The following is a 12,393-nucleotide window of genomic DNA, read 5'->3' as shown; positions in this document are numbered from 1 at the left end:
ACGCATTGATTTATGGCCCGAGTTCGGTCTCTGTCACATTATGTAATTACACAGACAGGCAGGTGTGATACTTGAACACATGACATGTTATGATGTCTGTTGATTGCAAACTGTTATACACAAAAAATGAGCATGTATTTACAAAACCCAACATCTCTATATATACACACACAATGAGCCGTGAGGGCATCTGCAAATGAACCAGCCGTTACACTTGAGTGCACACCCGACCGCTCTGACTGGGTTCGGTATCCCGGCTGCTTCGTTTCTTAGGAAGTAAACCCAAGTACACAATATTGCACTTTTGATTTGCGATTGTACGCTTATAATTTTGTTTATATGTTTTTTCATAACCAGCAATGTATATTATATGTCATGAATAAGTGATAATTGTGTTTTAATTATGTTTGATTTTTTGGTTGCATGTAACCTTTAAGCTATCATGAATAGTTTAGGAGATATGCTTCCGACAAAGTGTGACGGATGCACAGACGGACGGAACTCGTTTCTATATCCCCCTATAAATAGGTGATATCCTCTTGTACTAACATACCATCAAAATATTAAACATTCTGGATAAAGCAGAACACACCTTATTTTTGCCTTAAGACTACGAAAGATGTCTAGTCTTGTCAAAACTCAACACACAATCATTTCCCTGAAACTGTCATAATTCCAGGTGACCCTCCTTCTGGAGACTATTCTGGAGACTATTCCCTGGTAGTGGTAATAAAGGACCAGGCCCTAATGCCTTGTCCCTGTAATGTCCATATTATATTTGCTGTGTAAGGCTGTTCTCAGCAATATACCATCTGCATGATGGTGGTCTGGACCAGACAATTGCATAATTAAGCCCTGATCAATGTAAATTAGAATACAATGGCATGCATCAAATCAATCACCAAGCCTGACTACATGATCCCATGAAACCTCTCACGTCAAACATTAGTCTGTCATACAGACCCTGAAACAAATATACCCAAGCGAGCCCATGCAAGTCTGGAATATGTGCCTAGTGTAGACTATCAGTTTCTGAAAATGAAGAAAGGATCTTGGCCTAGATTTTCGAAGCTCTCTTAGCGCTAAGATAGTCGTAAGTCAATGTTAATGTATGGCACTTACGACTATCTTAGCACTAAAAGAACTTCAAAAATCTAGACCCTGGGCTAGTTTACATTATATTTTAGGAATATAATTTAGGAACGGTATTTTCTGTGTTCATATGTTCATTTCATTGGATTATTGTTTAACGCTGCACTCAGCAATATTCTAGCTATATGGCGAGATTCGGTAAATAATCAAGTCTGGACCAGATGATCCAATGATCAGCATCATGAGCATCAATCTACTCAATTTGGATACGATGTCAGCGAGCCTGACCATCCGATCCCATTAGTCACCTCTTATGACATACATGGGTTACTAAAGACCAATTCTAACCTGGATCTTCACAGGTTTGTTCATGTCAGAGACTAGATTATAGTCTAGTCAAACATGAGTCACTGAAGATCAATTTTAAACTAAAGTTTAGTTTCTGAAAATATATAATTTTGATAGAAACAAATAACTCTATTTAATATGAAAAGGAATCCTGGTGAGATGGGACATTTAGAACCTGAGGAATACCTAGACTTGCTTCATTTGAACTTTAGCAATATTCCTAAGAAAGAGTTAGCAGAAGGAAAATAATATGGTTCAGTGACTGTGATGCAGACCAGATCAATTCTAACCTAAATCTTCATGGTAAGTTCTCCAAGTACAAGTGTTATGATCTGTGAGGACCTCCTCCCAGCTACTAAACCTACCAGTCGACTGTGAAGTCCTTCCCCCTTTCAGGCAATAACCAAGTCTACTCCATAATGCATAATGACCCAATGGTCTATAAACCCAGCAGGGAATCAACTTTGACATGTACTGACCATTTGATGATAATGGCCAATGGGAGATTTATGAGGTGGAATTTTACAATGCCTAATTTGGCATGGATTTCAACTTTGTTGGAAAGGCTTTTGTCCTAAGAATAATATCAAAATAGAAACTATCATGATAATACAAAAACCTTTTTATTAAACTGTAAATTAACGAGTTTACTTCATAATATATTTTGTCATAGTCAGTGATTTGATTTTGCATAAATTTTACAGGTTACCATTCCATTTAAAAAATTAACTTACTTTCCTGAATATAACATCTTTTTGACAACAATACATTTTTCTTTGAAGAGTTCTAATTGTAAGAAGTCAAAATTAAGGATACATTCTTATGTATGTATTACCTAATCTGAACTCAAGAACAAAATATCTTAAACAAAATGATACACAAGGCAGGTTTCAGATTAGGACATTGACTACAACATGGGCTGATTTTTTTTCAAATTTCATGATCAGCAAATAAATCCAAGTAGACAAAATCATTTTCTATTTCCAAATTAAAAATTTCTTGCAAAATCACTGCAGGAAAACACATTGCTAGGTACTAATATTTTCAAAATGGCCGTCAGGTCAGCCATACTGCAGATAAAGATAGCAATGCATCCAGAAAGAATTCATATTGCTAATACGTGACCAAGAATGCTTTACAAATATATTTTTGATTTATTATTTGCTGCTCAACTTACATGCAGAAAAAGGAAATCCTGCTCATATAAATCATGATTTCATGATTGATACTGTCTTGTATCTCAGCAAAGCTCAGTGGTTCTGTGTCTGGAGACTGAGATAGTTCATCTGGGCATCAAATACTGCCAGGGTTCACACAGATAACCCCAGGAACAGATAATGATATACAACTTGACCTGATTTGTCCTTCAATGGAGTAAATTAATTACACTCACTAGCTCAACATATCTAAAAAAAAATATCACAAAACCTCCATGCTGATATTTTGAACATTATAATAGTTCTTGTTAAGCATACGAGGGTCGGTCAAAAAGTAGTCGGCCTAACTATATTCTCGATGTCCAATGTTTGAAAAGCTTCCATTTTAGTTTGTAGGAATCATTAGCAAAGTCGTATAAAAAATTTCACATATGTGGGTAATGTGATTAACGAGATATTAGTCATCACAACACATTGGGGTATAACATTTCTAGAAAAAATGCAGAAAATGAAAAACGATCCGTCATTTAGTACCTCTTGGATAATGGTATGCCCTCAGATAATGTCATATAAAATATGTTAGTATAGTATTGGATGACTTCCCGTCATAATCAACATTCAAAGATTTGGATTGCTTGATTTATGTTTAGACAGGGCTGTTTTATAAGGACACACCCATTTTAGTCTTTCAAAAACATTGTGTCCAGATATTCAAGCTGGCCCTGTTTACAATATACTGAGAGTTGACACTTGTGTGACCATTCAGTATTTACTTTGAACCTTTAGCATCATGTGTGAAAAAGTGAAAACATTAGAATAAGTTATGTCCTTATGAATTCGTCGTCTGAACGGGGGTGGGTAGTGTCTCCAAAACAAGCTGCTTCAGTAAACATGAAAGGGGAATCACTTTAACAAGCGATTGTACTTTCAAATTGCTTTTTTATCCACTTTAATATCTAAGTTTGATTCTAGCGGACGTCTACCTATCTCAAACACACAAAATGTTTCTTGCATATTTTGTTACCTGAAGTTTGTGGTGCATTTATTGCAGATTTTGCGCTTTTGGGGGGTACCAAGATAAAATTTCAAACAAAATGGGGATCGTAAGGCTGGAACGTAGCAAAACCAATTTGCTTGAGGTTGACAGATAATATGCAGAAAAATAAAACATAAAAACAGCTGCATTTGTATCATTTACTAGGTCAGGCTCACTACTTTTTGACTGTCCCTCGTACATGATGAATGCATACTGAAATCTGACGCTGGTGACTGTTTATTCAGCTGTTGACCATAATGATTTTAGTCCATAATAAATGAAATTATTATATTTTCATCATTGCAACGACCAAACACACTTTTATCAATTAAATATCCCAATTTACTAACACAGTGACAGAAACTGTATCATGTATTCATGTTCAAAACACATGCCTTGAAAAACTGGTATGTTGTTATTGTGTACTAACAATAAACAAAATTCATAACACAGTTTGGAGATGATTGATTAATTTTTAGATCTTCACTCACTACTAAACACCTTGCTAATATCATTATTAATTACAATATCTCCAAATAGCTATTGATGAAGAAAATTGCTAAAATTGCTGTTACTGTGTACACAGATGCCTTAAACTAATAATAACAAGTGTAGAAGTGAGCACAGCTCACACACACCCTTTTCCCACTTTGGGACATGGAAATGACTGATATTGATATATATAATGTGACAAGGATCAGCAGCTCACAAGACTTTCCCCTTGACTCTACTAAACTTTATATACATGTTAGATAATAGTTTTGCCATGTACTGATTACAGTAATAATTTATGGAAACATTATTTTTTTTTTTTTTCCATGGAAACCTGACATACAACTGAACTTGACTTTCATGTTGCACACAATGAAATGAACGTTGGTGAAGATTGTTACTGATTCTCATGTTGCACACAATGAAGTGGACATAGATGAAGAATGTCACTGACTAAATATGTTGCACACAATAAAGTGGACGTTGGTGAAGAATGTTACTGACTCTCATGTTGCACACATTTAAAATTTAAAATAGCAAAAGGCACATCAATGGGTAATGATTAACATGTGTGTGAAGTTTGGTGAACCTAGCATGTAAACTTTAAGAGATATGCTCCGGACAAAACCATCAAACACATTTGGCACTAAGTCGTGTTTCCATGGAAACAGCAAAAAAAAAAAAAATTCTGAAAAAAATAGCAAAAGGCACATCAATGGGTAATAATTAACATGTGTGTGAAGTTTGGTGAACCTAGCATGTAAACTTTAAGAGATATGCTCCGGACAAAGTTGCGGGACGGATGGACGGACGGACCGACAGGCAGAATGAACGCTATATACCCCTGTTACTTGGCGGGGGTATAATTAGAAGATAGTTACTTGTTTTCATTTATGTCTTTATCGTTGATTTAAGACCGCTAATGTAATTTAAAACCGAACGCTGTTAATGAGGTTTTAAATTGAACATTTAGCGGTCTTAAATCAACGATAAAGGACCGCGAAAATTGAAAACAGAGTAGCTTTATCTTCATTCTAGCACGACAGATAAGCTGCTTTAAAACCGCGACTCTTTGGAGCGCAAGAACACAAGGCGTGAAGTGGCCTTTTCCTGGAAATTGCTTGGAATCGCCCAGTTGAGGGACAGGTTGTATAATGAACAAAATAAGACATTTATAACAGCACAAATTTGCTTTATTTCAGGAACCAGTATGGTTCCAGTATGTAACAAGTTTGTAACAGTAGCATAAATAGATCACAAAATATACAGTTTATACTGTGAGCAACTACAGTTATTTGATTTTATCAAGTGAATTATTCACCTCCCCTTCTATCACAATCGACTCGCCCATTCAAGTTATGAACTCGCAAAGTTTACTCGCCGCTAACTTTATTCGTGGAAGTAATTGTTAATAATGACGCTTGCTATTCCCAATCTGGATAAGACCCGACATACCAGCGCTTATGTGGGAAACCTGGACAGTGGAAGTTGAAGGACTGGGCATTACGGGCGGGATGGAAGCGACAGGTTAGGACGGTGTTGTTGATGTCATGTCCGCTAGACCCAGTTTGAAGTATGGCTTGAATACTGCCGCTTTTGGCGCTGCTGACTAATCAGTGTTATATGAGGACAGACTCTGGCAGTTTTGTGCCCAGTAATCTTCACATTTCCCTTGCTTCCACCCCAGCATGTGAAAGCAGTGTAACGGTGGTGGATCTAACACAGTGATTTGTGTACACCCGACTCAACTCGCGAACTGGCCGAGATCCGCTTCATCATCGCTTTCAGTGTGTTGTGACCGAGGGGCTTACTTGTGTACCAAACTTCATCATTCTCACACACATTCTACGAGGCTGCTGAAAGAGGGCTTCATTTTCTGGATTTAACTTGGACATGTACTTTCGAAAAGATACAACAGGACAGAGGGGAGTTCCTGTCGCCAGATATAATGCGGCTTTGTGTACTGAATCGCCACGCTTCCCAGGATGATTTTTCGTGGATTCGCTATGTGTCATGGATATGAATTCACAGCCAACATCGCCTGTTTTGACAACAAAAGAATGAACAGACAACTCCCTCTGGTTCTCACAGCCCCTTCGGCCCAAACCCTAGGGTCAAATCAAACCACACTTTGTTTTGAAGGTCTACAGGGTTTTCCAAATTTTGTTTGTTTCTAATTTTAGCTAAATCACCATCTGAAATGGCATTGTGATGTGCTGGATTATCCAGACCTAACTGCTTTATTTTTTAACATTGCTGCAAAACGGCGCTAATGAAAGTGAAATTCTTTTGTCTTGAAGAATGCTAATGTTCATGTTAAATGGTGGCTGTCTAAGGTGTCTGTGGATCGCTGCTCGATCCCAACATACGATGACTTGGCATAATAATTCCCGCCGGAAGTTCGACTTCAGCGTAGAATCGCTTCAGCAGAGCCGCTCATTTCACCAACTGGAAGTGTCTCAAACTCGAGAGAGTTCGTGAAATTGTAGCCACTCTGGAAATATATTTTAATAAAAAAATATTATTTTACGCATGCGCTTCAATGTTTTAATATCAATTTGTTAAAAGGTAAGTAACAACTTTATTTAACATGTTCAAGATGATTTACATCACCCTCGCTTATCATAGGGATATGTTAGGCCAAATCTTGATCAGTTTGTTGATTTAAAAGGATTGTCTTTGCTCTTACGCTTCAAGATTTTTACTCCCCACGCAGTTGTTTGAAGGGTGGTTTTGCTCCTCTAATCCAAAACAATATGTTCCAGATCATTGTCGGTCACTGTTTTGAAACGCTTGGTAGCAGGTTCATTTTTATATCTAAAACAGTAAAATCGTAAATTTGAGTGAAATATTTACTTATGAATAAATTAAACTGCCGCTAAATTTAGTAATAAGTGATTATTTATGCAAGGAAACATTTCCTACAATACAAGACATAAATTAAGGAATATTTTCAGTCCATTTTTTCTTTCCTTTTCATATGAATAGACATACACCTAGCGCTCGAAAGTTGACGCTTCGCTGACTTTTCAATTTAAGAAATGTGAAACTAATTATCGCTACCTGTAGAATTTTCCAGCTTCAAGTTTCTTCATTTGCGTTAGGCTCCAGAAATTCATCGTCGAACCATTCGCTGTTCAGTTCAAAAACATCAAAGATGCTGCCGAGATAGAAGTCTCCGATGTCAGACATGTTTGTTTACAAACAACAGGGTCAACGAGTTCGTTGTATTCATACGCGGTGAATCGGTCACTTTAATTAGCGGTCCTTAAACTGTCATTTAAGTACAGTTTTGATGAGCTCTCAGCCAATCAGAATCGAGTATCACACATTGTCGTGCTAGAATAATTGATTGTGGCCAATAAAACTGCTGTCAAGCCTTCAACAACGACAAACTGTTTCACAGTAATATCCAGAAAATACTTTAAGAAAGTACATAATACGTAGAACACAAGTGATTTTCTCATCAAATACCATATTTATCTAATCTTTCGATGTCCAAAGTCGACATTTTCATGCATGACTACACCTATCATAAAAATATCAACTGCATGTCATTGATGAGATAAACATCTTTTTAACAAGAAACAACCTTTGATAATGTACATAATCTGTGTTATTTACATTCCTGGTAATACCATTAACATATGCTTGAAGTATCAGACCTTTAATTGTATGTTACATGCATCATGTAAAGAATAATTTGAAACCGACCTACTTGGAAGTGTTGGATGCCTAACATCATCTCAGACAATAGCCAAATATAGAAATGTTCTTATGATTGATTTTGGCAAACTTCTCAGAAATATTTCATAAATGATTACACAATGCCATTTAGAAAGTGGTCAAATGTAACATATGTTATATTTGGGATTACACTTTCTTAGTAAAGTACAAATTCTAGTACTTATTTTTGTTTGAGTTGAGCCCCATCCGGGATTCGAACTCGCATCATCAGAGTTAGGTACCTTATCGCCAGCACACAAAGTTTAGGCGGCTGACTTTGTGTGCTGGCGATTATGTGCCTGACTCTGATGGTGCGAGTTCAAATCCCGGATGGGGCTCAACTAAAAACAAGAAGACAAAGTCATCAATATCCCCCGCAATGGCAAAATACTCGTCATGATTATGTCTACGAGTTATGATTATGTCAAATATTTAGGTGTGTATATAGAAAAGTGGAAGGAGAGTATTGAAAGGTTTTTAAAGTTCTGCTCCAGAAAGCAGCACTATCACCAATTTCAGGCTAAGTCAAACTTGTTGGCATGGAAACGCCAAAAATATGTTATTCAGAATTCCAAAACTACCAAAAGGCACCAGTACACCACCAGATGTATCTATGTGCCAAGTTTGGTAAAGAAATATTGAACGGTTTTAGAGTTCTGCTCCGGAAAAGACAAATGTGCACGGACGGACGGACGGACGCACGCACAGAGTCCATTTTAATACCCCCCTGCAAAACGCATTGCAGGGGATAAAAAGTACTAGAATTTGTACTTTACTAAGAAAGTGTAATCCCAAATATAACATATGTTAATATTTCATAAAGCTAGAACAAATAGGACCAAGAAATATAGGTTCACAAAGGCATTTTTCAATCAAACCCGACATGCTTGCTTGCAAAGTTTGAACAAATTTAAGTAAGGTCTATCCTTAACACAAGAAACCATTGCTCTAGAAAACATATAATAGATATATTGCTATTTCTGACTAAGCTTTGATCTAGTACCCTAGTATATACCTATGTATATAAATACGTTTTACCAATAAGAAACAGCGACATAATTGACCCATGTTTTTCAGCCAGCTATATTCAACTCTGAAGGTATAATTATTTCATGCACTTGTGTCTGGAGTCAGCCCATGCTCCATATACACAGGGTTGAATTAATAGCCCCTTCATGTGATAAATGGCCTCCACTGAACAAAGCTGCAATGGTCAATACAAACAAAGTTATTTACTACCCTCCACCTACTTTAGCTGATAAGAAGGTCATACAGAACAGTTTATCACCAACTGGGAAATATGGTCATCTAATACAGCCAGAATTGGCTGACAATAGACCTTTCTTACCGGCTAATGACCTACACAGCGATTCATGGGAAAAGGCCCAAGTGATAGCTTGTCAATAGTGTAATATAATATATAATATACAATTTTTGGGTATGAATTAGAGCGGAAGACTAAAGAAATTGCGGGGTTATAATTTTTATTCCTTGGTTTATGCATACCAAAAATGTCTGGAATATGAATATTTTAAAGTAACAAAATTAAAAAGTCAGACAAATGATGCTTACTGAATGGTCTCTGTACATACTACTTGGTCAAACACTAGTTTTCCTCGCTCGTACTCCTAGCGAAATTCATTTCTATATTCCTGTAACATTTCACAAAAACGATAATTCTGTAAAACAAATTTACTTAAATTTCCTCATCCTACCAATCATATATTACCACAAATACAAAAATATATCTGAAATTACATGTTAATAATTCAAACAACATCCACAAATTGTTATCTGTCAGACATTCCGAAACAGATAAGAAACCCATAAAGCCAATAATTCAACAACGAAACCAAAATTAGCATAACTACAATATACATTGTATGATGACGCATGGTTAAAGGTTGAATTGTCTTGTGATATTCAACAGTTCGAATATTTGAAAACCCTTGGATCGTTTTGAACTACTTCAGTTTGGGACAATTCCAAGTTGAGTAAAATATATTAAATATCCACAATTATACTTGAAAGAGGGCCTTTGTCATAGCCCTCCTTTCAGGCTTAAGGATTAGGCTAAAGGTACTTAGACTAAAGTTACTTATTGGAAAACATCAAAGATTTCAGAGCCCTCTTGAGTACAATACTCAATAGCTGGTGGAAGTAATCCTGAAACTCAGATTAATCCATACAGAAAACGATTTGGTAAGACAAGTTGTGTGTCCCATTCTACCAAGTGATCGCAGTGGTTATGGCTGCCAAAAGACTGTGTTTAAATATCATTAAGATCATTGTAGTGCTAAAATCACTTATGGAGGAAGGCCCTGATCTTGTCTCACTATCAGGCTCAAGTATATTGATCATAGCCTCGGGTTATCAAAAGTTGGTAATGAAAAAGATAATGAAATATGACGACCGCAAAAATTTCCAGATAGCAGAAATTCTGTTAATATTTCAAAGGATTTGATATCAGTGTTTAAAAGTTTCATTGATACTTGTGGTAATCTGTATCACCATGGCAACTGATTTAACTACTCCAAACACAAACACAGTTTGTTCTAATGGTATCAGATAGAGGCCGGTTCATGTTGATTTCAAAAGAGTTAAACACCATGGAGGCCCTGCTCTCCTCACACCACTGTATACACAAGGACTCATTGTATGGGGAAAGTCACGCCTGTGTGTTGTAAGTAAACAGGGTGGTTTTCTAAGGTGACTTAATTTGCCAACCTAAAGGGAGTATAAATGAATGGTGAAATCAGCAATTTTCATTAAAGGAGGCCTTTGAGCTCAAGCAAACTATGCCTGACATTCATGTGGCCCTTGCGTGGAGTCAAGGTGCACAGATTAAAGAAATTCAGTGTTCATTTTAAGACAGAGTATTTCACTTTTTTAAACCACTGACATTGTATTGCCTTCTATTGTATCCATTTACCAATATCCAAAATGAAGTTAACTACATGTTGTTAAGAGTATTTGTCAGTAACATTCCAGCAACTATGTCTGTAAGCAAGTAAGTCTGGACAACCAATGGCTGACAACATGAGCACCAACCCCCACAATCAGGTATTGTGACACACACCCTATTTTAGTCAGCTTCTCAGGATTTAAATTAAAGTCCAATTCAGTTGTCTCAAGATACAACAAGCATATAATGAACTGACAGATAAAGCAAACTGTTTTGGGTTCAATATGCTTTTGGTACTGACCACATGTATATTTTATTCAAAATCTGTACAACAAACTATCATTATAATGAACTCAAATTAGCATTCCTTTTCAGTTAATTGTAACCATAGTTGACTGTAACTAAGAATGAACTATGTTATAACAAACTCAAAAGGACCACTAATTTTAGTTCATTATAACTGTAGCTGATTATATGCATTTTGACTAAAAGATATGTAGTAAGTGCCATGGACCCCCAAACAGTCTGTGATATTCGTCAGTTCATCATAACCCTGTTAGTTTTAGATGTGGTTCACTGTGTACTGGCCAATATCTGTACAGTCCCTGAATTAAAGATAAGATGATAAGAAGTGACTCCTACTGACCCAACTTTGTATGCTCCATGTTGTCGGGTGGCCTCGCTACTGGCCAGGGACGACACACTTCCCTGCTTCTTTAACAACCGCGCCGCCTTGTCCCGCGCAATCTCTCGATCTGACATCATGTTCAACTAGTTCTGGAAAACAGGACAAAATCATCTGACACCATGTGACATTTCAGCCTGATCAATAAGTTCCTGTCTGCAACTGGGTATAGAACCAATTCCAAAACTAATAAGGCATTATACCGTTTATTCCACGTCAAGTATAATCAAATATAGTAAAAAGTAGATTAATAGAAAAAATAAATAGGACTCTCTGAAAATGGTAATATATGGGAAGGCTATGGGAATATCAAAAGGCTAGAATTTAATTCCATGTCTCAAGAAATCACATTAACTAAAAAGTTTTATTCATTCTATGCCTGTCATGTTTATTACATGTTTATGACAACTTCTGCTTCTTTATAACAAAATTAATCAAAATACAAGAAACTTCCAATACACACCACTAAACTATCTTACCTGTTCTGAACCAAGTCTCCAGCAAATGTAACAATCTGAAACAGATGAAAGCAAGACCTGTGAATATTTTCTGGAGGGAAGGTTAAGGAGACTTGAGCAACTTAAGAGATCCAACATGTCACATGTCAATCAACATGGATCTGGCTTGAAGTACGAGCAATAGGTTCACAAGATCAATGCTAGGAGCTCCTCAAGTTGTGTCTATTGTTGATATGGACGTTACTATGGTTGGACTACAATGTGCAGTAACAGATTTCACTCTGATGGATTAAAACTGGCGTTGGCTGAGTGTCTGACAATTGATGGCATCATGCCAGTCACTGTCTTAGTCTTTGAGTTCAAACACATATATCTAGTGATAGTGACAGCGCCTGCCCACTTGTCAAGGGCTAGAAGACTTTTACATCAACTAGCAATCATTCAAAGTTCTAAGTAATAATATCTTCCCAACAAAAGAATTTTAAATCAAGCAC

General features: G+C 36.6%; 1 protein-coding gene across 1 annotated transcript in view; it reads right to left on the bottom strand.

Annotated features, from left to right (window-relative positions):
- Positions 1–12,393, bottom strand: part of LOC124292497 (dynein light chain Tctex-type 5-B-like) — a 28,938-nt gene that overhangs the window by 13,497 nt on the left and 3,048 nt on the right. Inside the window, exons 2-3 of the mRNA XM_046729611.1 lie at positions 11,921–11,955; positions 11,403–11,533 (exon numbers count right to left, since the gene is read on the bottom strand). Coding sequence (XP_046585567.1) covers positions 11,403–11,521 — 119 coding nt within the window. The 5' untranslated portion in view covers positions 11,522–11,533; positions 11,921–11,955. The remainder of the gene's footprint in view (positions 1–11,402; positions 11,534–11,920; positions 11,956–12,393) is intronic.

This window comes from Haliotis rubra, unplaced genomic scaffold (assembly GCF_003918875.1).
Source record: "Haliotis rubra isolate DU_JTF1 unplaced genomic scaffold, ASM391887v1 Scf52, whole genome shotgun sequence".
NCBI classification, from domain to species: domain Eukaryota; kingdom Metazoa; phylum Mollusca; class Gastropoda; order Lepetellida; family Haliotidae; genus Haliotis; species Haliotis rubra.
The sequence above is the reverse complement of the archived record's forward strand: the minus strand, read 5'-3'. Positions and strand labels throughout refer to the sequence as shown.